General features: G+C 40.0%; 3 protein-coding genes and 1 long non-coding RNA gene across 11 annotated transcripts; 2 read left to right on the forward strand and 2 right to left on the reverse strand.

The window, feature by feature from the left end:
- Nucleotides 1–421: 421 nt before the first annotated feature.
- Nucleotides 422–7604, reverse strand: LOC113036391 (arylsulfatase I-like). 8 transcript variants are annotated; one of them, XM_080307537.1, is made up of 6 exons: nt 6493–7604; nt 3401–5830; nt 2363–2453; nt 1886–2275; nt 873–974; nt 422–750 (listed from the first exon to the last, which is right to left on the reverse strand). In XM_080307537.1, exons 1-2 carry the CDS (start codon nt 6804–6806, stop codon nt 4432–4434), a joined length of 1713 nt encoding a protein of 570 aa, XP_080163663.1. In that variant the 5' UTR covers nt 6807–7604; the 3' UTR covers nt 422–750; nt 873–974; nt 1886–2275; nt 2363–2453; nt 3401–4431. The 8 variants fall into 8 exon arrangements, with proteins under 8 accessions (XP_080163663.1, XP_080163653.1, XP_026048515.1 ...); XM_080307527.1 differs by having other exon boundaries at nt 873–977; XM_026192730.2 differs by having other exon boundaries at nt 873–977; nt 2363–2503.
- Nucleotides 7605–10357: 2753 nt separating this feature from the next.
- LOC145420525 (uncharacterized) lies at nt 10358–10901 on the reverse strand. Its single transcript, XR_013901850.1, has 2 exons — nt 10841–10901; nt 10358–10741 (listed from the first exon to the last, which is right to left on the reverse strand). It is a non-coding gene; the product is annotated as an uncharacterized LOC145420525 (long non-coding RNA).
- A 2665-nt stretch (nt 10902–13566) lies between these two features.
- On the forward strand, nt 13567–18844 carry LOC113028373 (uncharacterized). The gene is made up of 8 exons (XM_026178589.2): nt 13567–13822; nt 14861–14913; nt 15016–15059; nt 15424–15470; nt 15559–15733; nt 16641–17840; nt 17918–18018; nt 18102–18844. Exons 1-8 carry the CDS (start codon nt 13715–13717, stop codon nt 18138–18140), a joined length of 1767 nt encoding a protein of 588 aa, XP_026034374.2. The 5' UTR covers nt 13567–13714; the 3' UTR covers nt 18141–18844.
- Nucleotides 18845–19144: 300 nt separating this feature from the next.
- tmco6 (transmembrane and coiled-coil domains 6) lies at nt 19145–27037 on the forward strand. The gene is made up of 13 exons (XM_026192756.2): nt 19145–19366; nt 20611–20717; nt 21337–21449; nt 21552–21735; nt 21835–21939; nt 22102–22193; nt 22324–22440; nt 22536–22650; nt 24376–24556; nt 24869–24963; nt 26176–26343; nt 26422–26556; nt 26644–27037. Exons 1-13 carry the CDS (start codon nt 19276–19278, stop codon nt 26665–26667), a joined length of 1527 nt encoding a protein of 508 aa, XP_026048541.1. The 5' UTR covers nt 19145–19275; the 3' UTR covers nt 26668–27037.
- Nucleotides 27038–27301: the final 264 nt, after the last annotated feature.

Here is a 27301-nt window from a genome sequence, read left to right on the forward strand (position 1 = left end):
GAAATCTCAGCACTTCAGATTTTTGACATATTTTCTGCAGTTCCATGTTCTGAGATTCCATGTTAAGTTTTGCCATACAAGGAGTGATTTTCATTGTAAACAGTTACTACAGTTTGAAGGAAGTGAAACATGTCAACATACAAACCACAGGCATGCCTGCAGCATCTTCCACAAAATCTCATTTTGATCTGTTATTTCTTTTGATTTTATCCTGCCCCATTTGCCTACAGTCACATACAGTCCTGTCAGTTATAACAGTTTTAGCTTTTAAACTATTAATTTTTTTATCACATGTTTATTCAGTGAAAGAAACATATGAGTTAAATGACAAATTTAAAAAAAACTTTAAGAAATCAAAAGGTTTAATATACCTTTTATTATATTTCTAGCTAATGCTATACATAAAAAAATTACATTGAAATTTAGATTTATTTATTTATTTATTTTACTTTAGTGTTGCATAATCAGGCTTCAGACAGGCTTTAGAAATGAACATTTTAATCATCTACATACATTTTTTGGATCAATTTCCATTCTGTTTTATTTATATTTCACCAAATCACAATTACAGTTGCTTCAATGTGCAATATATTGTACAGTAAAGACCCTACAAAAACCCTTACAGACAAAACCCCAACAAGTCTTTTTCAGTATGTACAAGTATAAAATGAAAATATCACAGTCACCTCCTGATTTCTTTTTGAGGTCAGCTCAGTCATCTTGTTGCTTAAAGTACAGGAGCACGTGAACCTGTAAAAATATAGAAAAGATACAGCAGAACAAACACTTTTTAACTTCCCCATCCAATTATGTTATTCAGTGAATGATGCAGTTGCTTATTGAGCATTGTTGATCATGAGACAGCATGTTACCTTGTTTACGATGGTTAATTTCTCTACACGCAAAACAGCATGACACTGCTATCAGGAGAAATGCCAGTACACAACAGGCTATGACCAGGTAAAGACACTTGTCTGCTGAGGGAAGATCACAGTGATAACAATTAGAAATTTATTTAAGTGTTCAACGTAAATGTCACTGTATTTGCAACATAGAAGATCCCAACATGAAACAAGTCAGTTTGTTATGAGGCTGAGGTATCAGATTACAGATATATAAACATAATGAATCCTAGACATTTTTCTTAGCTACCATTATGCAGTTTGGATCATGGCTGAATACTTCATTAATTGATCTTGATACATGTATCAAGAACCCGAGGTTATGTTTCTTCCAAGATCTTTACTTCTTGACAGTTCCAGATTCACATTTGTTCTTATCTTTTATTCCTTTTCATTTGTTCTGTGAAACACTTAGTTAAGAAAAGTGTTATGTAGATAAAGTTTATTGCTCTGACTGTGATTATTTGCTAACTCCCACTAAACCACACCAGAGGTATAGTGTTAGACACTGAAGAAAAACCACACTGACAACTTCTGTTAAACCACCTGTTTCCTGTCATAAAACCACACCTACTACAACACATCCATTTCACAGCTTAATGTGCTCATATAGTGCAGCTAGTAATAATCAGTGACCAAGTGGAAAGTTTTAGTGTGCCTTTTAAGTTTAGGTGGTAGTTACTGAGAAATAAAAAGATAACTAAATTGTGGTATGAACAGCTGCCCTTGTGTGGCTAAAATAACTGACAATACCAACAGATACAAAAATGTTGTATCAACAAATATTCTGTTCATTCTTCTCAAGAAATCGAAAACATTAAACAACATGATACATTTGCATGTCTCTGCATTTTCTCTGTTTCATCTTCTATCATTAGTTGCACAAGAGATGTGTACTGTGTTTAATAGTTCTACTCCCACATGCTTACATTTCTGATTAACTGTATAATAATATTAAAAATATAAAATCATGAGTAAGTTACCTTCGAAGTTCCAGAGTGCCTTGCCTTCAAAGTTTCCATTGCCTTTAACATCCAGGGTGAAATTAATGTTTTTCTCTTGGACTCCATTTGAATTAAAGACCTCAATGCTGTATTGACCTGAGTCACTCCTCCTCACGTTTGTGATCTTGATTGTCCCGTTGTTGATTATAAATGTTAGTCTGTTGTTAAATTCCTTGTCTGTTGTTGTTGTTTTTCCTTTCTTCATATTGAACACAGTTTTTGTCTCAGTGGGAAGCACCTTCGAACACTGCAGTTGACAGCCATTAGCATCAGTCATCACTTGGATATATACAGTTTCTTCAAGAAGAGGAGAGCATGGACATGTGCTCGTCCTGAGGTCACAAGTAGTCTCATCAACTGGAACCAGAGCTGGAAAAGATGCATTCAAAAGAACATGAGTGGAAATAATTCACATTACAAATGTAAATGTTTGGCATCTTGTGAGGATGATCTTACCATGAGTTCCCGCTGCCATTAGCACAAGAATAAGAAACTGCTCCATGCTTTTTATTCACCCACGCTGTGGTTTTAATGTTTTAAAATGAATCTAGAAAATTTTGGACACATCCGGGTGTAAATCTGCTGTGAACCTCAGCCCTAACTGACAGGAAACAGTAAACGGGAGATGATATAGGCAGGGTATTTTCACAGGGGCAGGAAATAAAGTGATTCACTTTCCTTGCCAACACAAAGAGAACTGAGACAGGCTGCTGTACTGAACTGATCTTAAGAAATATTTACCACATATGAACAAATATGTTCTCCTCTCTGTTGTAATTGCATGTGAAAACTTGAATCTAAACAACACTGGGAACTGCAGTCACACTTTCAGAACAGTCAGCCACACGTGGTACGTTGGTTACCACAGATAGTGTGACAAAGAGCAAACCAAAACTAAAGTGACAAATTAAGTCACCGATAGTCCAGAAGCTTCTGTGAAGAGAACTTTATTGTTTAACAGTCTTTACAGGGTGTGCAGGAGAGATGTCTTTTTCTGTTTGTAGGTTTGCATAAGTTTGCTTTCCAAAAAGGAAGAGAAATGAAAGATATAGAACAAATAAAATGCAGACAACCTGGTTAAAAGCACCACGCGAAAAGGATGCAAATCTTTGCCACAATATGAAACTGTGAGGCAATGTTCTCCAGATAATATTAAAACACAGAATCCTCTTATCCAACAAAGGAGGCTGAATTCAATATGAAAAATCATGATTTTTTGACTCACAAGTATTTGGGTAAAGAAAACAAATTCAAATGATACAGAGTTTTATGTGAATAAGTTTGTAATAGCACAATAAACTTTAAAAAGTAAATATCAAATAGTCACTATGAACATAGTAACATTAAACATTGCAGCTCTGCACAGGTGGAAGCAAGCTTTACAATTCTTCACTTACTCTTAATTAAGGTTAGTAAGCAAGAGGAGTGATGGAGAACAGAATAAGAAGAATAAAAATGATCATTAGAAAAGAAGAATGTACATTGCTTACTTACATTTTAATGGACGCACACAACAGGACAGGCTAAGGCAGTAACACACATATAATCACTCAACTGGAACTGAGAAAACCCATCTGTGTGAAAAAATAAAAGAACCTACATCGGTAGTTCCTGTATTACAGCAGAGATGGAAGCTACCACTCTTATAGGGGTGCAGTAAACCTGTGCGAATAGTACGGGGCTTTTAAACACACTGAAGCTACTTTGACTTTTGTTTTGCATGCTTCCTCCTACCCTGCTCTAAAAATAGAAGAAACAGCTATGTCTGTACATGCATGTCCACCAGCATATATGTGCCCGGCTGGGCATCTCATCACTTTTTATTCTGGCACAATGAGGCAAACAAGCCTGTTTTTTAAAACATATTGCTATGTTGCTTTGTACTGGTTTTTGCTAAAGTCCTTGCAATCGTTCAAGCTCATCGTGAATAGCTGTGACAAATGAAGAAGGAAGCCCTCTTCTAATATTCAGTGGAACAGGTAGCTGCTATAAAAAGTACAGAACAGCACAAAAAGAATCTGATGTGTACAGAAACAAAGAATATTCTTCCGGTAGAAAATATGTAAATACAATAATCCAGAGGCTAATTTAATGAAGGAAATAATGTCTACAATTAATGTCACATTGCCACAGAGGTAGTCATCATTTACATTAATCAAAGCTAGAAAGCTTCTGATGATTCCACCTTGTCATTCTTGTCAAGTACACAGATTTTGAGTTTGTAAAACAACCCTTACCTGTGCAACAGTAAACACACTAGCACCTGTAAAATGGAATTCGCTCATGTGTTTTTGAAGCTTATAATGTTCACTTTTGCAAAACAAACACTTGTAATTGAGATACAAACAAATTAATAATGAAAACATCACCAATCGGTTATTCTTACAGAAATCGAACATGCACCTGCAGCTACAGCTCGATCTTGCAGAAACCTGGCCCATGAGTGAGAACACATCTTCAGATGTTCTCTCAACTAAAGTAGCACCTCTTCATTAAACCAGTGATTTTCTTTTGGTTGTGTTCTCCTATACTATGTTAGACATGATCCGAGTTTTTAGTTTCCCGAAAAATGACCTGCTTTTGGATAGCTTTAGCTTCTTCTTCCAATCCATGCTTTTTTTCTGGAAAAAACTGCCCCAGTTGTCCTCCTCCTCATCTCCTACCCAAGGGACCCAGGCACCTCCATTCAGATAGGGGTCAGCCCGCGGATCCTCTGATGGGTACCTCACAGGCACTGCAGTGCGATTGTAGTACACCAGTCTGGCAAGCAGCTGCTTCACAACATCCGGTCTCTGCTCAGAAAGGTCATAACGTTCATAGGGGTCCCCGGAGATGTTAAAAAGCCACACTGTTTTTCGAGGACGTGTGTGACGCTCCTGCTTCCACCAGCTACTGGGGAAACCTGGAAGTATTTGTGGTGGAATCCAGTCTCCATAACCAGGGTCTCCTGTCAGAAGTTTCCAATCTCCAGCTCGTATGGAGGCCTGAATGGCTGTATTCCAAATGCCATATCCTTTCTGCAGGGAGCCAGTGTGTGCATGGTTATACAGAGGGTCGATGTTGTGCAGGATTTCCAGCCTAGGTGATTCTTTTCCTTCACTGATGGCCTCCCACACATTATACCCATCAACCCCCTCAGTGAGGGACTCATCACCACCTGCTAATCCCACTAATGTGGGATACCAATCAGTAATGTGCACCAGTGATTTGCTCACCCTCCTCTTTTTCCTTAACAGAGGGCTGTGGACGAATCCCAGACCCCGGATGCCACCTTCCCAGTAGGTTCCTTTACGTCCTCTAAGAGGCCAGTTACTTCCACCAGACAAGGGCTGACCTCCATTGTCTGTAGAGAAAATGATGACACTGTTCTGATAGTATCCATACTTGCGGAGAGCGTATGTTATATTACGAACCGCTTCATCTACAGCTGACACCATAGCAGCATACTTCCTGCGTGCCACATTTTCCAGCCCAAGGTAGGGGTAGATGTACTCATCTGGATATTGTAAGGGTGTGTGAACAGCTTGGAAGGAGAGGAAGATGAACAGCGGTTGGGATTGAGGATCATGGGTTGCCAGGATCTTGCGTACTCTCCTTGTGTACAGATGCGTGGAGTATTTTCCACTCTGACCCCAGGCAACTGACTCCCCCTCATGGAGATCAAAGCCACACAGCCCAGAGCCATCACAGCCATCATAGGTGTAGTAGTTAACACTCCCCGTTAAGGATCCAAAGTATGTGTCAAAGCCACGGCGAGTGGGTAAGCACTCCTTCTTATAGAACCCCAAGTGCCACTTCCCTACCATGTGGGTGGAGTAGCCGAGTTCCTGTAGCCTCTGAGGGAGCGTGACCTGGTCAAAAGGCAGGCAGTTAGGCTGGCGAGGTCGGATGATGGAGTGCTGAAGACCAGTGTGGATTTGGTACCTGCAGAATTTAAGATTAAGAAAATATTTAAAAGGAAAAATATATTGTTTGCATTTAGGGATAAGATTCGTTTTTGAGGTTGCATATCTTTTGGGCGCAATAATAAAGGAGGGAAATCTGATATCAAGACAGCCTTAATCCATATCATCCAATCACATCCAACAGGTTAAACAGAAATGTGAATAAGAGGGGTTGTAAAGAGGTTTAGAAAAATAGAACAGGGAGAAGGAGACTGCCCTGTTTTTCTCAAACAGGTTATGGTGATTGGCATGAAGATACACTCCAGATTTGTGTCTGTTTATATTTGTATGCCAGTCAAAACACAGACAGAAGGCTGTGTAATAGCAAGCACATCTTTTACATCCTTTTTCTTTAATTGGAAATATATAGTCGGAAATCACATGTTTGGACCTGATTGATAGCTTTGAAACATAAAAGCTGTACACTTTCTAGATTTGCCATTATCTCTAGAAGAGTGGTCTTGGTTCCACTGTCCCCATGCATTCAAATACAAGCTCACAAAACAGGAAGCTGCTTTAAAATCCAGTAGTTTAATTCATCAGGCAGCAGTTACATCTATGTTAAACATCAGTATGGTCTAATTCTAGGAATACAAAGCATTTATTTTAAATAAGGAGCAGTCCAGTCACAGGACACTTTACCTGCCAGTGATGAATTGACTTCTGGATGGGGTGCAGATGGGCTGGATGTAATAATTCTCCAGCTTCACGCCATCCGCAGCCAGTTTATCCAGCACCGGTGTCCTGATGTCTGAGCTATGATAGCCAATGTCATTGAACCCCTGGTCATCTGTCATAATGAAAATAATATGAGGGGGTTGAGGGACAGGAAATCTGCCAATAAAAGGTTTTTCTGGATCGTTTTCCACCTGGTTAGGGCTCATCAGATCCCAGGTCAGGTACCCGAGGCTCAGCAGGCTCATCATGGAGAAACCGGTGAGAGCTGTCGTTGCCATGGTTCCTGTGACGCTTTAAATTACTTAAGCTTGCTTGTATTTAGTAAGCTGGCGCTAAATAACTATGCAGTGAGACTCAGGGTTAAAAAAAAATCCCCTCATAAGGTGTTCCAAGTAACACCTTGTACACTTGAATGGCAGTTAAGCAACCTAAAACTAAGAAAAGCTACACCTCCAGCCTCGCTGAATCTCCAAACACTTTCTGCCACCTTTGAAAGCATTCCACTTTTCCAAGTGTTCCTGTTAACCCCGCCCAGTTGCCTTGCTGCCTCACTGAAATAATATCAGCCCCTACTGACCCCACTGCCAAAGAAAATACAGTATTTCTACTACATCCAGGTGTTAATGGAGAGTTTACATCTCACATTAGTGATACTTCTGCTGAATTTGGACATTGTGCTGCATTATTCTAGATATTAATGTAGCTTTGTTGGTCTTTGACTGTAAAAAATAGCTTTAAAAACATACTTAGTACTCAAAATAATTGCATCATAGACTCTCCTCTTCATTTGTGCTCCATCATGATCATCATTTCAATATGCCACCCTATAAACTTCAGAAAACCTTAGAAAGCAAGAGCAATATCTCCCCATCTGACCTGGTTAAAACACAGTTGACAGAGGGTCTACAGAAAAAAAAACACCATGTGTGGGGGAGATTTGAGTCTCAGGGTGGCTGTGGGGCCCTACAGACACAGGTCTCCACTCTACTCTGTACTGCACTCACAAACACTCTTATTTTTCCTGCTGTTTCTGCGCACTGCAGACCCTACGAGAGAGACAGAACAGACTTCTCTGACTGATAACATCTCCAGCTGGGCGTCATGGAAGCACTTTACAAATCATCCAGTGGGTCAACAGAAAGCAGCAGGACTGCACAGCCTCACCCACAGCTCCTGGAGGTATTTCTCCACAGTATCTGCACTGTAGATCACCATCATGATACAGGTTCACTTTGACTGGGAACAGTGGAATAGCTGTAGAGAACAGCTAAAAATCAGACTATAAAAAGTAGAAAATAATTAATCTAACATACATTGGGTATTTGCCTGTCACTGTGAATCACAAGTGTTTTTGAGCTCTGGTGCTGTTGAAGCTAGGATCAGGCTTCATTTCATAGCAGAGCTAAAAGCACAAAGTGATTGACGCTGTTCCCTTCAGGGCCGTCTCCTTGCGAAACACTGCACAGTTTCCACTGAACATTGCACTCCTTCTTGAGGTCCTTCATTGGCAAAAATGGCAACAATGCAATTCTGGGAAACAGGGCGATTTTACAGGGAATCAAATTTGAAAAATAAGGCTGGTGGTTAATATTTCTTTTGCTTTAAATCTTGAATATAATGAATACTTCATGGTCACCAACGTCAAATGTGGCTAGCAGACAAAAATAAACTGATATACTGAAGCGAGGAGTTGGTCAACATAGTGAGATGTAAAACATCACACCTTGCAAGTGTTGATATTGAGGTTTGTGGGCATGGAGGTCGTGGGGTGCAAAAGGAAGAATGACCCCGCCCCCCAAAAGAGTATAAAGCTGAGGTTGATGGGCATGTTTGTCTTGAAGCAGGAAAGGCATCTTTAGAGCGGAGCTTTAGACTTTATGACAGAACAAACAGAGAAAGAGGGAGGAAAAGGGACCTGAAGTTTTATACGATCATGTTTATTCTCGTGCTGTTCTAGAGGGAATACATTACATATCATGATTGTGATATTACTGCTTTTCCTCAAAAGTATGCAAAAAATTAGAGGAAAGAGAGTTTCCTGGTCTTTGGGCAGCCACACTTATGAGATGTGACTCATCTGTTTTCTGCCGCTCAGAGCTGTAACTGCGGCAGCTCGCCAGGCTGACAACAACTCTGCTCACATCCAAGACCACAATGCAAACAACACGTATACGAACACTCACGTCTATCACATCCACAAATATTAACAGAGCCACGTCCCCAGAGACCCGACAGACTCTGAAGTCTAAAAAGACTGTGATAGGCCAATACCACAGATATATTCTTGCTCGCCTTCCACATTTGCTCTTTCTTTTGTGGATTGTCATATTGCCAAAATAATTTCACCACAAACGCAAGGCTAAGCCACAAAATGGTTTGATGACAGTATTTACAGAATGAGTAACCTTACAATGCACCAGTAATAGAATATCACGGACCCTGAATAAACATCGTGCTCGGTTTCTGGAGGTTATTTTTAAAGTTGTTTGTTTGTTTTAACTTACGTTAGGCTCGTGTTTTTAAAAAATGTAAATAAAAATGGAATTTCTTAATATCCTCGTAAACCGCAGCTGTCTATTTCCAGTAAGCGGTCATTTCAGGCATGTTAAAAAAGGTCACTCTGCTTTAAGAAACCACTCATTCTGAGTTGTTGCTGTGGGAGTTAAATTTCACATTCTCAGACACTTATTTCACTATTTTAGTTATTGATTAACCAATTAAACTTGTTATGTGGTAACAACCTTTAAATCTGCTACATGGGAATTTCTCAGACTGAGATTTAATTGTGTTCACTGGCTGTTCATTACCCTCCTAATTTGCCAATTTCTTCCAGAGGATGTGAGCAAAGTGCTGTGAAGTAGGCTATCATAAATTTAACAACACTTCATTTTCCTACCCCGTAATTAACAGTGGAGCCATAAAACAGAATCCAGTTTCTTTAAGGATTTCTTAGCTTGAGCTGGAGAAAACCATTCATAAAGTTATAAATAGCAATGGTAGCTTTTGCTGGTACAGGTAGTTTTCAGCTCCTGTCTTGCTTCTGTGGTTTTTGCCTCTCTGTCACGTAAAGAGTAAATCAATAGCAGACCCACCCTAAAAGATTTGGATTTAGTAACACAAAATTATACTTTCACAGCATTTTCTCATCTTTACATCCCTGTCCAAACCGGTTCCAAGCAGGATTTTAAGGCCTTGAGAAATCCGACAATGAGTTTAAAGGGAAGTAGAGACGGCTGTGCCGGTCGGCAGCAGATGTTGGCTTTGGCTAAAGAAAGTGGTGCTGTTACTGAATACGGCTGCTCTGCTTCACTAGGAACACTACCCCCTTTCTAATCAACGCAGCCCTGCCGGTAAACCTCCACATTACCCCCACCTCTCACCCCAATTTTCTAATCTGAGTAAGACTGGATGGAACTGTTCTTTTTCCTCCTGTGTGCCAACTCTGAGGCAAAACTTGTACTTCAGCATGCTCAGCTTGTCATCTCTCCACTTTATACAATAGAAGCCTTGTTTCAGAATTTACTAAAAATGGCTTTTTCATCTTTTATCAATCTTTCAGCTACAGGTCATTTATTTGGGAGCAAAGTAAAGGCCAAAGACGCTTCCTCTCTCAGGTGAGTTTCATAAACAGTCCTCGACAACAACCAGGACCTACATACAGTTATATTAGCTATTCAAATGCAGAGAGAAGTAACTGAATAAGAGCACTGTAGATAAGAAAGTAGGGAGGTTAGTATGGTTAATTTGCGTAGGTTTTGACTCAGTTTACAAGTTACACAGAAGAAAAGAACTGTATTTACCAAAAAACAGGAACAGCGTTTAGATTCTGCTAACAGCATTATTATTGCCTCAGTTTCTCTTTGTGAACTTGTGTGGTTGCCTTTTACAGTGTAGTAGTTACCATGTCACAAGATCTGTCCCAGAATCAAGTGTTTAAGACTGATAACTTTAATTTCTAACTCAAATAAAGAGTAAACATTTCTTAGATTTCCTCTGTCTGGTGGGGTTTTAAAGTCCACATATCAGCCCTCAGCAGGTGGAAATCAGAGGAAGGGCTCAAACACATGGCCTTGGCCGTCGCTGAAGGTGTGTTTGATTTGGCTCATGTGGAGCTCCGGCAGCACCTGGTTGGCAAGGCTAGGCATAGCAGTTCATTAGGACCCTCCTGCAAAGCCCCTTGGATATACATCATAAGGGACTCGTTGAAGAATCCCTAAGGAGAGGGTGTTAAAAAAAAGTATAGCTCAGTTATGCTATTTTTTATTCTTTTATATATTTATTAATCACATGTGTGTAAGTGTTTCCACTTAACCAGTTTTACTGTTGTGCCAGTGTGGCAGCGATGACAGGTTGTGGCACCCAGACCTTGCCGTCTATAGCGGGTAATTAAATGGAGAGTGAGCACAGATGTGAGCTGTTAAATGTGTCCAGCGTAATTTATTTCCTGTGAAACAGGCTGCCATTTACAAGTGTAGCCTGTACAAATACTGCAGTCATTTTACAGAAACGTGCCATCAAAGCCGAGGGGAGCGTACTACTTCTTTTTCCTTGTGTTCAAGGATGTCTTTTGGTCCTCCCTCAAGCAGTAACTTTAGCTAAAATCCATTTTCTTACACTCGTCAATACCCAGTTTAATATATTGGAATGTTTGTTTGGAGTAAACATGAGCAAATTAAATATTACATTTTCTTTGCTCACTTTTAAATATTACAAATTAAAATTGTTTTTCTTCCACAAAACTTTGGTGGTCTGTCCCATCAACACTCTAAGAATGGGAGCTGAGTCAGCCTCATAACCTGCGCGTTGTCCAAACCAAATGTGTGTGTGTGTGTGTGTGTGTGTGTGTGTGTGTGTGTGCGCGTGTGTGTGTGTGTGTGTGTGTGTGTGTGTGTGTGTGTGTGTGTGTGTGTGTGTATGAGTGTGAGAGTGTGAGAGTGAGAGAGAAGAGTATGAGGGGTAGCAAGCTTGTGGAAGATGGTGAAATCAAGCTCAGTGAGACCCACTGAGTGCTGACGTTGAGCTTGGACTACACACTGCTTTCCTTTTCTGGTTTTCCCTGATGAATGAGTCTCTTTCAGCTGCCTTGCTCTTACTGACCCCCTGCTTACCCAATACTCTCCTTTAGTTTGACCTAAGATCTCACCGCCAGCTTTCTCAGATCTTTTCACTGGCAGCATGTACCCATGCCCAATCACCATTAATGTCCTCCCACACCAAAGCAAAAAGTTAGACTTATATCCAAATACACCTGATAGAGTTGACTGACCTTTCTGGCAGTTTCTGGGATATTTCTGACTTGTTCACTTGCTTGAATAGCTTGTGGATTGTCTGGCTATGTGGATGGGTAATGGGTTTGTTTTTTTCGAACATGTGATTAAAAAAGAGAACTGAGTCAAGAAACCTAGAGCCACAAGAGCAAGCTAACAGAGACATAAAGGGTAGGTGTATTTTAAGACTTACAGTTATGTTTCCTGAATATGAGCAGGCAGTTTATGTTGGCTCTCACAGTTCATTTCTTGCCTTTTAACATATATGCCGAGGTGGATTTTGGTCTCTACAAATGTCCCGCTTTTACATATTTGTAAGGTTTGAGAACATCTCAACAGAGGGACAGGGTCTGTTACAATAGAGACACACATATACAGTCACTTCATGGGTACATCTGTTCAACTGCTTATAAACACAAATATCTAAATATAAGCCAATCACATGTGATCAACTCAAGATGAAGATGAAGATGCAGAAGTGCATCTCTGAACGCACAGCCGGTTAAACCCTAAAGCAGATGGGCTACAGCAGCAGAAGATCGCAGCAGGTGCAACTCCTGTTAATTATGACCAGGAAATTGAAACGTTGCTTCACATATGCTAACTGAACAATCCCAATTATTTTATTGCAACATTCAGATAGTAGATAGCTGAATTTGGCAAAATTTAGTAACGATGTGTGCATTGTTGCTGTCCCTTCATACCCAAAGTGTACCCATTTCGTGATGGCTACTTCCAGCAGGATAACACACTATGCCGCAAAGCTCAAATAATATGAAAGGGGTTTCTTGAACATCACAGTGAGTTCACTGTAGTGAAATGGCCTCCAGTCACCAGATCTCAATCCAATAAAGCACCCTTATGGGGTGTGGTGGAACAGGAGTGTCCCACTGTGGATATCCAACCAAAATAATCTGTAGCAACTGTGGGATGATATCATGTCGATATGGCCCAAATTCTCAGAAAAATGTTTCTAGCATCTTGATAAATCTATGCCTGTTCTGCAGGAAAAAGGAAGTGGTGGGTGAATGTAACAGACAAAAGAGATCAAGCTTATCACACTATGCAGAACGCAAACGATCTTTTACACTGAAGACAAAGACTTATTACACAGCATGTTTTATCTGCTTCTACATGCAACATGCAGACAGTTGCACAGCGGAAGGAGCAATTGAAAGCAACCAGTTGTACACTTGGTGCTTTTAAGTAGTAGCTATAAAAAGACATTGCCCACTAGAAGCATGCCATGCCACAAAGCTGTCATATTGTTTGTTTGCTTTATATTAAAAGTGTTTATAGTAGCTGAACTGTAATGATAGAAGGGCAGATCAGATGTCTGCATTTTACCGGTAGAATCAGAGTAAATTTCCAGAACATCATTTATAAAATATGATTCGTCCACATCATGAAAATCATCCCCTCTTTGGGTAAAACTGAGCCTAAACTGGCCCGAATATAAGATAGTTAAAGGCAGATAGCAAAACACAAATATAAAAAGAAAATGATTTGGTTTAAATGGTTCAATACTAATGTCAGTTTTCATTATAACATGGCTTTAAAATGCGGTGAAAAGACAGCTGAAAAAACCTCTGACACACATATGACTAACAGACTATATAAACTACTTTCCGTTATTAGCCCCTAATCGAAATGCATTGTGTACACAGGTTAAGTTTTCATTTGAATGCGTGATATTTTTGCGCGGACCGCTGACAGCGTTGCTACGCCCCGCTTACTACATCTCCCATAGTGCATTGCAGCGGTAGGAAATAATCACATCCTTGGGTCAGAGTTCAAAATGGTAACATGCGGGTTTCAGAAGCTGCAACTCTGAGCATCATGAGGATACTTTTAATATGAAAATACCACTTGCGTTAGCTTAGCCTTAGTTTGATTAATCCTTTTTTCGTTTCTCGAATATGTCCGTGAACGCATCAAAGCACGAGCTGATCCAGCTGATCTACCGCCACTTGAAGGAGCATGGTTATCGCTCAGCTGCAGATGAGCTACAGAGGCACAGCCCACAGGTCAACATTGTTCACCACACACACACACACATATCAACTGCAACTGTTACAATGTTTCAAATGCTGCTCCTGTGCTGTGCAATAAACCCCCTCTACTCACACCTCATGAAATTCCACAAAAAAACATTTTCTGAAGTGTGGACGGGGAAGAACGTTTGCTCAATTAAATCTCCCCATTTTTCGTAACAACTAGACTGCTACGTGTTTCTATTTTTCTGCATAAACATAGTTGTGTGTGTATATATAACTTTAAAGATCGTAAGATCCAAGAAATGTATCCTCCCCTTGCTGTGAGCTAAAACGAGCTCAATGTTAGGACTTATATACCACTTAAAAAAAAGTGGTGTGTGAGTGGGCCAACTTCTTGTTGCGTTCAATACTTGCCTAGACTAAGAACGTAACACTTGAAAGGCTTTCACCTTGTATAGACCTCTGTAAGAGGGACTGTGGCTGGAGGAAAGACAGAAAAAGTCAGATTAGTTTTAAAGGTAATCAAGTCCTTGACATAAAAAATACCATCAGTTAGACTCTACTCACCAAGAGCTTCCACCCAAAGTGGCTCAAATAGGATGTAGCATATGGCCAATTTAAATGAGTGGGGAGAGTGTGCGGCCAGGAAAAGCTGTTTGTGGTAAAGTCTAAGAAAAAAGCCCAGAGATTTGTATAAGTGCAGTCATTGCAAATGTAATACAGACCAAGAAGGCTTGTTGATTTTTCTTCCCCAAATGAGAACCATTTGGTCCCTCCACAGGTTTTTGAATTTGTAAATATTCCACAAAATGTAGTAGACTTTGTCCTTTTCTGTAAACGTGTTTATTATTCTAGTTTATTCATTTGTAATGAACTCAAGTCCTTCCTAACCACCTTCTTGGGGTCTGCTTTCATTCAAATTTGACACATAACCATAACAATGGCATGTTTTTATGTCTTTATATGCTGACATCTCCTTCAGACTACTGTACCATGTCCAAGAAATACTCCCACTGTATATTTCAAACTTCTTAATAAGTTGTAACATTTAATTTTGATTTTCTACAGGGGGAGACCAAAATATCAGTATCACTACTCGACATCTACACATCATGGTTGAAGTAAGGATGATTTCTTAGTGCTTTTCAGAAGCAACGCCCACTGGGTTAGATGTCTCATTTTGTAATAGCTTGGATACTAACTATTTTTTTTATTCCTGACAGTAACCCAAAAAATTCAGCAGATCAAGGAAGGACTCCAACTAAAGGTTCATATTTTTCTTTTTCTTTGTTAAATACAAATTAAATTAGAAAGCTGAAGTTGGATCTGAGATACTACATTTGTTTATTTGTGTATATGTGTGTCCTGATCCAGCTGTTCATGCTTACAAAATTCTTAAGCAAGATTTGGAACTTCTGTACATTAGTTTGCTTTGAGTATTTTCATCTTACACCTGTACCCAAACATTCACACTCCTAACAACCTCCAATCAGATTCAAGATGAGGGCGACAGCTTAGTGAAAAAACTGACATATCAGAGAATGCAGCTCGGTTTGTAGCAGTAAACTCTTTGAGGCCAGAGGTTGGCGTATTTGAATGCATTTTAACACATTTGCACTTTTTATGTTTAGCAAAGTCTACAACATCAAAAAAGAAAAAGGACACAACTGCAAAAAAGGTGAATTTTTATTTTGTTTTAATTTCTTTTCGTGGCAGTTCTTGGACTATACCAACCACGCTAATCCTTCTTTTTCTTTTTTTCCCAGTCTGTTCCAGCAAACAAGAAAAAAACTGAGGGAAAAGCTGCAAAAAAAGTCACAGGGGAGAAGAAATCAAAGAGCCGAACACCAGAAAAAGTTGTGACTGCCGGTGCAGATGATTCAGACTCTGACAGCAGTCTGGATGTGGAGAAGTGGAAGAAACTGCTCCAACAGATGACAGGTGAGTCACTGAATGCATTATTCATGGGCGAGCGTGTCAAGGATGAGGTGATGAAAAGAATCCTAGAAAAATGAAGAGGGGGTTATGAGTGGACAATAAAGTGACCAAAGCCAGGCTAGAAATATTTGACTTGCCCAAAACACCTCACTTAAGGAGCAACCAGGGCACATCCAGTTTAGATACCTCAAACATTTCACATCAAATGAACCATATCTAAAAAAAGAATCCCATCTGCCCCTCTCAGAAGGAGCGGTTATTTGCACAGTAACTTTAGGATATTTTTCCCTTAATGTAATGAAATTATTTTCAGTTGCAGGCTGTCAGCGCACACGTGGGTGAGTTTTATCTTTTTTCCAACAAGTTTGATCTGTTAGAGATCCAATCAGATGAAATTAGGCTTGTTAGAAGAGGGGTCCTTAACGTGGTCTGAGCTAACATAACCTGTTTCAGGAAAAGACTGTATTTTATATTTCAAATAAGATTTTATTGAAATGAGAATCATGCAAAGATACTCTAATGCAGGTTCTGAATTAAAGTGTAAAGCTGGAAATAAGCAAAATATGTCTCATTTGAGCTAAGCGCGCTATTGAGAGACTGAGATGTAGCATCCAGGCGAGGTGTTCATGGTGGAAGGAGTCTAAACTCAGGTGGAATAAACTGTGGAGGGTGTGGAAAATGTACAAAGTGATGGAAGATGAAGGGAAAGCTTGGTCCCTCCACTTAATGAGAGAAAGACAACCACCAGACAGTGCAGCACCACCCATGAACAACCTCACCATGGAAAAGAGTGATTTCATCCAAACAGAGCTGTGTACAGTTACTGTTTGCTCGCTGTTTATGTTTTCTTTTAGGCATTTGTTCCACCATGCACAGTTTGATGTTTTTACTGGGTTTTCTCTGTCCACAGATGCCGACATAGTCAAGATGAATGCCATCAATGCCCTGGACTCCTCTGCTCCTCAACCCCCGAAAAAGAGAGTCAGGAAACCCCGGGCTAAGGCTCCGGCGAAACCTGGAACCCCAGTTAAACCGAGTAACGGGACAGTGAAACACAATGACGAAGGTGGCGAGAAACATGTGACTGAAAAAAAAGCAAAGACGAGCTCGACCGAGAAGAATGTGACAAAAAATGTGACTTCTGTCACCTCAAGCACTCCGAGCCAAAAGCAAAACCTCTCATCTCCAGCGGACAAACAAATAAAAAAGGACAGGGAAACTGCAACTCCCAGTGAACAAACAACTGATGACAGAACATCTGAGCCCAAGAAGAAGAAGAAAAAGAAGGAGAAAATTGCAGACAAGGAGGAAAAGAATGAGACGGGTGAAGATGGAAAAGAGGAATGTGGCGAAGAGACGAGAAAGACCAAAGACACGAAGCAGGAGGAGGCTAAAAAAACTCCGAAGGTGAATAAAAAAGCAAAAGAAACCAAAGATGATGCTGAAAGAAATGAGACAGTCACGACTGAGACAAACACAAGAGGGAACGCTGATGAGAAAACCCTTTCAGAGTCAACGGTACAAGAAAAGAAACAAAAGAAGAAGAAGAAAGAGAAGGCTGGTAGTGAGGGAAGTTTGGCACAGACTGGAAATTCTGAGCAGGTATCTGAGGAAGTGAAAAATAACAAAGAGAGCAAACAGGAAGAAAACAACCAAACCTCAGAGCACATAGCAGAAGAAAAGAAAGCCAAGAAGAAAAAAAAGAAGAAAACAGAAAGTGAGGAAAATTCATTGACGTTTGCAAGTGAAAGCATTTCAAAGCAAAAAGCTGAAGACATAGAAAATAATACAGAGCAAAAAACTGAAGAAATTGAGACTTTAGAGCAGACGTCTACAGAAAAGAAGGCAAAGAAGAGGAAAAGGGACCTTCTTAATGGTGAGGAAAATCCAGAACAAGTACTGCAGGAAAAGAAATCGAAGAAGAAGAAAAAAGAAAAAGCTGATGAAGAAAGAGAGCAGGTAGTTGAGGATATAATAGATAATAAGGTAGAGGAAACAACAGAGCAGGTCAAGAGTGTCAAGAAGAAAAAGAAAAATAATCCCGCCAACACAGAGCCGCTGCCTCCACCTGACGTAGAGGCAACGAGTTCTCAAACGGAGAAGAAGAGAAGTGAGTAAACAACCCACATATAGCTTAAAAACATGTAATTTGATGGTTTTGTAAAATTGCTTTGCATTTGTCCTCAGAAAAAAGCAAATTGAAATCAGCCGACATCCCAGAAATACCTGTAGATTCAATCCAAGACGCCATGGCAACAGAAACCGCCTCAAGCGACTCCCACAAAAAGGTATCACGCTACTTAGAAAACAAATCTCGACGCTACTTAGAAAACGTTGGCGGATCCTAACCCTCATGTCCGTCTCTCCACAGAAGAAGAAGAAATCATCAAAGAATCATCAAGATGTGTGACTCGTCATCCCGCAGACCCAGAGGACGAGGGTCACATCACGTCCTCCGATTTCCGATCATGTACACTGATCATATATCAGTAGTTAGAATATGACTTAAAACTTTAAAGATCCGTCTTTTATATTTTTGCTACATTTTTATCTTTTTATGGGTTTTGGGTTTGTGTTTTTTTACTTAAGTGTTTCTACGGTAGCTGCCATTTTCACGGCACGCGCATTTCGTGGTTGTTTTGGGGAACTGATGATCACCTGTTGAAATATTTCTGCCTCATAGTGAAATTCAGATGGGGTTTAATTGAGTAACGTCTGTTTTTATAAACATGGATTCTGTTTTGCTCTCAGGAATTTCCCTCGTGATAATCCTGAGCTAGGTTCTCTAAACCACCTTTCATATTTTTATGCAGATTTAAGTTGTAAAATGAAGTGAAACTGTGTGATTCTGATTAAGAGGTTTACTCCTGTCCTATAGCTGTCTTTTGGTATTTCGTTAAAAAAAATTACACACTTTTTTTTAACCAGATGTATATTTATTCAAATTGACATGTCAGCTGTTCTATCGTGGGAAAGGAGGGGAAATTCTATGTGTGTGATGAGCATTATTTTTTAAAGTTTTAAATGTTTGATATAAATTTTCTTATATAGATTGTATATTATGCTTTTAATACAAATTAAACACCATAGTTTTTTTTGTTTTTATCAACTGTACCCGTCCCAAGTCTTACATCTGGTAAATCCTGTTCTTTGGGCACACAAACGCTGAACTTCTTACAAATTAAGGGAAAATGCTTGACTTGATGAGCTCTGGAGATTGTGCTGTGCTGTAGGGGACACTCTATATGTTTGTACGTGTCAGGGATCTCGGTGAGACAAATTAAGATTATTAAGAGAGACGAGGCCTAAAACTGCCTTTCCGCTGAATCGTGTAACGTGAGGGTGTCAAGTCTTTTTTAAGGAAACCGAGAAAACGACTGTTCCACTCCAATCCGGAGGGTGACGCTAATGCAGCGAAAAGACGTTTGTTTTACCACTGTTAAAGAAGAAAGAAGAAGACTGCCCCACTACCATAGCTACACACTAACCATACGATGAGTAACTGTCAGTGAAGTTTTACAGTTGCAGTTGTTACTGGCCGCCAAATGTGGAGGTTGAACAAAGTTCGTCACAAAGCCGGACAACAAGGCGGCAGCTTGGAGGAGCTCAGGCTGAAGAGGCGAGAGAACGAGAGAGGTGTGTCTGCTAAATACCGAGGCTCAGTTTCCCAAACATACTGTAGGCTAACCCTGGTCTTTAACTAAAACCCTGTTTATTCAGTAATGAGCTCATTTTTCCTTTGGCTCTGTGACTATGTTTAGTTTCCATAGAAACTAGCTGGAACTGTAGCTTCAACGTAACCATTATTTTATTAATATCTTAATAAACTATTAGGTACACGTTGCTAGAGCCAAGTTGAACCCCCTTGTGTTTTCAGAATTGTCTTAATTCATCATGGCACAGATTCAATAAAGTGCTGGTATTGTTCTATTAGTACTGGTATTGGTATTGTAGCCTCAGCTGTCTATTGCTGTAGGCCATCTACTTCGTGTTGGCGTTCATAGATGCTCTTTTGCATACCTTTGTTGTCATGGGCGGTTATTTGAGATATTGTTGCCTTCCCATCAGCTCAAACGAGTCGGCCACTCTCCTCTGACATCTGGCTTCACTAAGGCATTTTTCCTCTTTCTCAGACCGTTCTCTGTGAAAATTGGCTGTTGAAAATTCCAGCACGTCATCCGTTTATGGAATACACAGGCCAGCCAATTTGGCACAAACAGCCATTCCACATTCAGAGGCATTTAAATCACTATTCTTCCCCTTTTTGATGCTCAGTTTAAACTTCAGCAGGCCATCTTGACCCTGTCTACATGTCTAAACCAACTCAGTTGTTGCTATGTGATTATCTGATTAGATACTTGTATTTACCAAGCAGTTGAACAAATGTGCATAATAAAGTGTGAAATAGGTTTATGTAATGTGCACATGTAATTTTTTTTAAAAACTGTATTACAAAGATACAGCTCTTTTTTATGACACCCATGAGGAACTGTTAGTTAGCTGTTACATCTTCATCTCCAGGCATTTTTACAACACATAAACAGCAAAAACAGTTCCTGTGCAGATATAGGTTTTCGTTTCTACTCGAAATTCAGTGTTTTTTTTTTTAAATTGAGATGTTCCCATGTACAGGTCTTAATATAAAATAGAGCAGTGTTGGTGACATACACTGGCGTAAAATGAGTCAAAACCTAAATGGATATGTTAGCATCATCTTAACTTCAGCTTCTTTATTTCCCCACAGGCATGGCCTCCCCATGGTGGCTTTATCTCAAAAGGACGCATGTTTTGCACAGCATATGTACACTAAACACAAGTATGATCACGTATGATCCCTGAAGGTTAAAGAGTTGTGACATGCCTCTCCCTGAATGCTTTAGCACTGAGACAGGCACGCAGAGACAGGCAGCTGGTGAGCAAGCGACTACTGCTAAATGAAGATGAGGAGCAGCCGGACGTTAGCATGGACACAGCCCCAGGAGGACATGTAAGTATCAGATATTGTGTTGGATCAGGGGTGTCAAGCACAAGAATTTCCCAGGTGCCAGAATTCTCCAATCTGGCCCACTTGAAGGCTGGAAGATGTAAAGGAGGGAATCAACTTATAGGCTATGTTTTCAGAAGTTTTACATCTTTTACTGCTGATAAAGACCTCCTACGTAGCCATTCACGCTAAACTAAAGGAATTATCTAATAGATAAATAATTAAATGACAGAAAAGTTAATGTTTTTTGACATCTTTTGAAATTTTGGTGGGAAAAAAAGAATATTTTCTGTGAATTAACAAAAACTTTGTTTTATAAGTACAGGACAGTCTGGAAAAAGAGCTACTGGAACCTTTCTGTAATTTTATTTTGCTGAAAAATTGAGACATATTGTTGAAATGTTTCTTCTTTGTCTCATTGTAAGGTTTCTCAGGGATTTAAAGTGTAGCTAAATATATTAACACTGACAGAATGGGGTGTTTTTACTACTCGAGCCAAACTGGGCCGTATTTGACCCACAACGTAAACTGATTTTGACATGCCTGTCTTAGATTATTTTTTTTGGTAGGTTCAGTAAAATGAAAGATCTGAACTCAGCCTGCCAGTCTCATATTTCCTCAGGACATTGTTAGTCTGCTCCACAAACTTCAACACAGCGGGACAGAGAAGGAGGCACACCTGAAGGCCTTGAGTAAAGTTCTGCGCGACCCAGCTGCACAGCTCACCTTTATCAAGTATGGTAGTGGCTTCTGTTGCCATATTGGAAGAGACTAAATTACGCTGTCACTTTTAAGTCACTTCCTCATCTTTGTGTGTGAAACTGTGTTTTCTTTCAGGCACGAGAACAGTATGCATCTGCTGGTCGGCCTCCTCACTGGCTCTAATGCTCAGTGCCGCCTGCAGGCCGTTCGGTGTCTTCACGAGCTCTCTCACTCTTCCCACACTAATGTGGCTCCAGCCTGTCTGCCTGCTACCCCTTACCTGCTCACTTACCTGTCTGGCCCAAGCACTAAGTTTACAGTAAGTCACCATGCAGTGCAGGCAGTTTGTGATATAGTATGACCTACAATGCAGAAGACTTTTGACTTCCTTATTGTGCGGAACATTATATGTACACAGGAGCTGTGTCTCTACACACTTGGTAACATGTGTCCAGACAGCGATGTGGTAAGAGAGAAGCTCCTGGCTCAGGGAATCATTCCCGCTCTGGCCAGCTGTATAGAGGTAAACTACGAAGGCTCACTGTCTACACTAATATCCTTACTGTACTGGCAATTCGTAGAATTGTTGCAGTTGAATCCAAATCTACTCAAACATCCAATTCATAGAGAGACAGGAGTGTGACTGCTGCACGTCTTTGTAACATGTTACTGTGTATTTGTCCAGAACCAACGGCACACACTTGCAGTAGTGGAAGCTGCAGCGTTCACCCTCTCTCAGCTTCTCCAGGCCAGAGACGCACCTGAGAAGATAATCCCGTAAATATATCAATAATGCACTTCTTCACGTCTTCAGCCTCTGCATTCCTCATCTCGCAGAAAATGTCAGAGTAATGTTTTGTTCACATTTAACCTTGTTGTGTTTTTTTGTCTTCCTCTGTGTCTGTAGGATAGTCCTGAAGTCTACCTTGCCTTCACACCTGTTATCCGTCCTTACCCCCGACCCACAGTTCGGCCTGGCTCCTGCCATAGAGTGTGCATGGTGTCTCCATTACCTCATATGCAGGTGAGAAGTTTAGGAAAGTGTCCAAAACCTTTTTTGTTTTTTTGCTGATTTGCTATTGTAGCTAATTACTGAATCTGTTTTGTGCCTTTTATTAGCACAGATGATAACAAAGAGCTGCTGGCTCAGGGTGCCCTGTCACAGTGCAGCTCCTTGTTAGTGTCACTAGGTGGTGCTGTCACCGAGGGAAACAAAGAAGATGGGATTGAGCTGGTATGGAAGTGAATGATCAAATCCAATATTTACTTTCAAAACTTGTTAAGACTTTTTTTTTTTTACTTTTAAGCAAACAAATTTGATAATTATCATTGAATTAATAATGTAGATTAGTTCATTTCATGCTGAGCTACCTCCAAAGATAGTAAAATGACTTAACTATTATTAAAAGTCAGTTGAAGAATCTAGGAACTGAAACAAAACAGCAACATCGCATATTTGCCTAAGCTTCAGAACAAAGTAAAAATAACAACTAGAGATGGCACGATACCACTTTTTTATGTCCGATACCGATATCATAAATTTGGATATCTGCCGATACCGATATGAATCCGATATAGTGTTTTTTAATCAACAAAACTGTTTTTAAATATCTTGCTGCATTTTGTATAAGTTCATACTCAAGTTTAAAACAACAACTACACTAAAGCTATTCTGTTATACCTGCATGCAAAAAAAAATATTTCATAGTTCAGCAATACTGATCAATCTAATAAACTTAAACCTACACCATCCTCCCTATTCTGGTATTTTAAAGAGTACTTAGCATAAATATTAAGCAACCTAACTAATAGGGTTCCAACTCCCAGCAACAACAAAAATAAATAAATAAAAAATAGGGAACCACCCCTCACGCTCCACCTCATGATGCTTAATCGACGTAATCAACCTTAATTTGATGCAGTGTGAAAAAAAATGCACAGAAATCAATTATTTTTCAAGAAATATTAAATAGATTCAACATCTTTCTTCAACAAAATTGCAGACTGCACAGATGGTACCTTCCCAAAGGAAAAAGTACTATAGCTTATTAGGGTATATATATTAGACTTAATAGTTACTATTAAGTCTAGAAGTAATAGACTAAATGAATAGAAGTAATTGACTTCTATTCATTTTGCATCAAATTTAAACTTTGGGTGTCAGATAATTATTTATTAAAAGCTAGACATTTTAAATGAGAATAAGAAAGAAAAGTATGTCTTTGTGCCCCTTTTCCCTGTTAATGCCCTATCGGCCCCCCTGTCTAAACTTTGCTAGATCCGCCCCTGCACAGTTACCAGCCGTCAGCTGCGTAGAAAAAGATCCTGGTGTAGAAAGTAATATTAAATACATTCTAACAACAGCTGATCAAGCTTAAACGTGCTGCTGTTGTTTATCCACTGGTTTCCTCTTTCTGGTGCAAACTGGGCCAAAAGCAAACTAGAGACACGGACTCGCGACAGAAAAGCCGATCAGCTGATCATTAAGCAGTTTCATGATTGAAGTAGCAGCAAGAAGAGGCAGTCGCTCCATATATCGCTTGTTAAGCTTAACGCAGGAATGCTTTACAAACATTCAGAGATGGACTTACACACTTGCTTTACTTCTCTCGGGATAACTTTGTCGGAGATGAAATGCCGGGTTGCTAGCGAAGCTCCAAATGCTATCCAGACCACCGACAGGTCCCGCATGCCACAGCCGCTCTATCACGTGATGCATACTGCTCCGACGTGCTAACGTTCTGAGGTGAGTTACGGCGTGTTGCAAGTTTTGTGAGGTGCTTTCGTGATATTTAATGGATCGGATTACATTTTTTATTTTTCTCCGATATCCAATCCAGTAATTTAGGTCAGTATCGGACCGATACCGATACGTAATATCGGATCGGTCCATCTCTAATAACAACTTTAGTTTTTAATCTGACTTGGATCACAGAAGCTTTTAATGTGTCTTCTTCAGCTCATCTGGCCTCTGTTGAGGTGTGTGGGAAACATCTTGTCCTCCTGCCCGGAGGAAGACCTGAATGCTCAACTGACTGATGCTCATCTGCCAGCTTCTCTGTGTGCACTTGTTCAAGCCTACCTGCACACCCTGCCAGCCTTGGCCAGAGAGACCGTCTGGGTCCTTAACAACCTCACAGGTACGGCTCTCTTGTTTTAGTCGTCTCTGAATGGGACTGCAGCCATACAGAAGTACACCTCATCATTACTAATAGAACCGTTTTTCAATATATTTTTCCTGCTTTGCTGCAGTTCAGTATAGATTTGTGCAAGAAAACATTGCATTTTTTTTTTGGTGTAACTATTCAATCTATTCAAATACTGAATAAAATGCTTGTGGCTGCCTTGTGCATTCTCTGTGCACATCTGAGATTTGATGCATCATAATTATCAGGGTTTTCTGTAGTGTGTGTAACGTGCCCCATTGTGTTTTCTACCTCTCTCCATCCCAGCTCACTCCACCGAATTCTGCTCCGCCCTCTTGACTCTAAACTTGGTCCCAGGATTGATCCAACTTCTCCCATTTTCTCAAGGCATTAATACTATGGTTAGTACCGTAATTGTCGGGCTATAAGCCGCTACTTTTTGCACAAGCTTTGAACCCTGCGGCTTTTAGTCAGGTGCGGCTTTTCTATGGATTGTCCGTGATTTTTGTCATATCGTAAGACGATTTGTTTTGTTTGTTCCGCTGTTGTACGGCACTACGTTGCCTGGCGGAAGGGCATGCGATCAGACACACAGTATCGGGGTTCAAGAGTGGTATGTTGGTCACGTGTCCATCCGCCAGGCAACATAGTGCCGTACAAGTAGCGTGAAAAACCAACTTCAAATGAACGCTACGCGTTCAGCGGGAGTCGTGGATGACGAGCGGCGATAAACTTGCGAAAAGCAAGTTATGCTCAACTCCACCGGTGGAATCTGACAGCGTGAAAAAGTGTGAAAACATCCATGATCACCAACGGATTTCGAAGGGCTGGACTGCTGCATGATGGAGAGGAGGACACCGCCACGGCCCTTCAGAGGGTGTTCGACTCTAACACTGACAACGAGGATTTCTTTGGTTTTGTAAGTGACAACGAAGGAACGAAGCTGAGAGTGGATGACGAAGCCATCCTGAGCCTGTTCGTATCCGACACTGGAGGAGAGGACTTTGGTGGTTTTAGTGTGCAGGAAGAAGAGAAAGATGGTGACTTTTCTTCTTGTTAAAGCCGTGTCACTGCACCTGAGCCTAAAAGGTAGTCCGAATCTATTTTTCTGGTGTGCTGTAGGTTATTGTTATGTACTACATTTGTTACTCATTTATGAAGCACAGTACATGTTTCGTACTTGTAATTACCGCTACTTGTACATATACCTAAAAAGTTATGCAAATATGTACCCATAACTTGTTTTTCAAAATATTAATAAAAGGGGTGTGTCTCCAAACAGCCATCTCTTTCCTGACAATTCGCTTTGTGCATATTCTCTTACATATGATAAGTCAACATTGAAACACCTGCGGCTTTTGGTCAGGTGCAGCTAATGTATGTACAAAACAGGATTTTCCCCTGATTTTAGCTTGTGCGGCTAATATTCAGGTGCGCTTTGTAGTCCGGGAAATACGGTACTATGATTGATATAAGTGCTTCTTGTAATATTAAGTCATTGTGGCATATAATAAGAAATCTTGTGGTTTTCTCTTGCATCCTTTTGGATGAAAAAAGTGTTTTTTGATTTTGTGTTTTTGTTGTTTTTTGTTTTTCTTGCTTGTTACACTCAGATTCTCAGGATTCTGGCTAATATTGCCCACAAGAAAAAGGTGTTCTGTGTGCAGCTCATGCAGCTTGGTTTACTGTCTGCACTCTGTGCCACGCTTAAAATGGCTGATCAGGAAATGGTGATTCAGAGCCTGGACATCCTGTTCATGATGACTGTCAGCAGTCCAGTGGTAAGTGTGGTAATTAGTGAAACTAAACTCTGTAATGATTGCTAAGCTGTGGCATGATGTGGTATTCTTCTTCTTCAGGTGGCAGAGGAGTTTGTCAGGCAAGATGGGCTTTCACTGTTGGAGGTCCTTCAGTACAATGGTGCAGCAGAGATGAGACAAAGGTCGACGTACCTCCTGGAGAAGCACTTGTTGTCCTACCAACAGCATATAACAGTAATTGTTATGCAGCCTTATTGTCTCTGTTGAATTTTTTTTGTAGTTTTGAGTTAAAAATGTCTGATGGGAGCTGCTGTCTTGCAGGTGGACAATATGCCGGATCCTTGAATCAACAACAAGACTTGTTGTGTTAGGAGGGCCCAGCTGAGGATAACAACATTTTGATATGATAGATATCAAACTTGTTTGTGCATTTGAAGTAATTAGTGATAAAACTGCTGTCTTGTATGTTTTTACTCATGGAATTTTAATCTATGCAAATATTAAATATTTTTATAATACTTGTACTGGTGAAGTACTTTTGCATAAAACTGTATTTATATTCAGATATGGCTTGACATATTTCAAGATGTTAAGATACTGAAGGTGGAACATATAACATTAGAAACATAATGTGTCTTTATCAACAAGACCTTGTCATCATGCCTGTGTAACGATTAAATAATTATGACATAATAAAACTCTTCCTTACAACAAATATGACTGCTGCTTTTTTTGGAGTATTTGCTGTTTGGTTTGATTTTTATTAAGAAACATTTAGTTACATTTAATCACAAAAAATCTTGGGACTTTTACATGTGATGCTGATGATTAGTGAGGGCAGCACAGACCGACCCAAAGTGGTGGCACTGCTATATGTATGTATGTTAAAAAAAAATAATCAGAAGTTGATCATTGTGATTGCTTCAAACTGCTGTTTAAAGCTGAAACTTGTAGAGATGATAAATATGCCCAATTAGAA

Source organism: Astatotilapia calliptera, chromosome 2, assembly GCF_964374335.1.
Source record: "Astatotilapia calliptera chromosome 2, fAstCal68.1, whole genome shotgun sequence".
Taxonomy (NCBI): domain Eukaryota; kingdom Metazoa; phylum Chordata; class Actinopteri; order Cichliformes; family Cichlidae; genus Astatotilapia; species Astatotilapia calliptera.

Bases quoted from the DNA above. Each gene is read 5' to 3' on its own strand.
- tmco6 (XM_026192756.2), top strand. From the start codon at position 19,276: ATGTGGAGGTTGAACAAAGTTCGTCACAAAGCCGGACAACAAGGCGGC. The intron at 19,367-20,610 runs GTGTGTCTGCTA...TGAATGCTTTAG, and splicing joins GAGGCGAGAGAACGAGAGAG to CACTGAGACAGGCACGCAGA. The intron at 22,441-22,535 runs GTGAGAAGTTTA...GCCTTTTATTAG, and splicing joins CTCCATTACCTCATATGCAG to CACAGATGATAACAAAGAGC.
- LOC113028373 (XM_026178589.2), top strand. From the start codon at position 13,715: ATGTCCGTGAACGCATCAAAGCACGAGCTGATCCAGCTGATCTACCGC. The intron at 13,823-14,860 runs GTCAACATTGTT...GATTTTCTACAG, and splicing joins TACAGAGGCACAGCCCACAG to GGGGAGACCAAAATATCAGT. The intron at 15,734-16,640 runs GTGAGTCACTGA...CTCTGTCCACAG, and splicing joins ACTGCTCCAACAGATGACAG to ATGCCGACATAGTCAAGATG.
- LOC113036391 (XM_080307543.1), bottom strand. From the start codon at position 6,806: ATGGCAACGACAGCTCTCACCGGTTTCTCCATGATGAGCCTGCTGAGC. The intron at 5,831-6,492 runs GTAAAGTGTCCT...TAAATTCTGCAG, and splicing joins AGTCAATTCATCACTGGCAG to GTACCAAATCCACACTGGTC.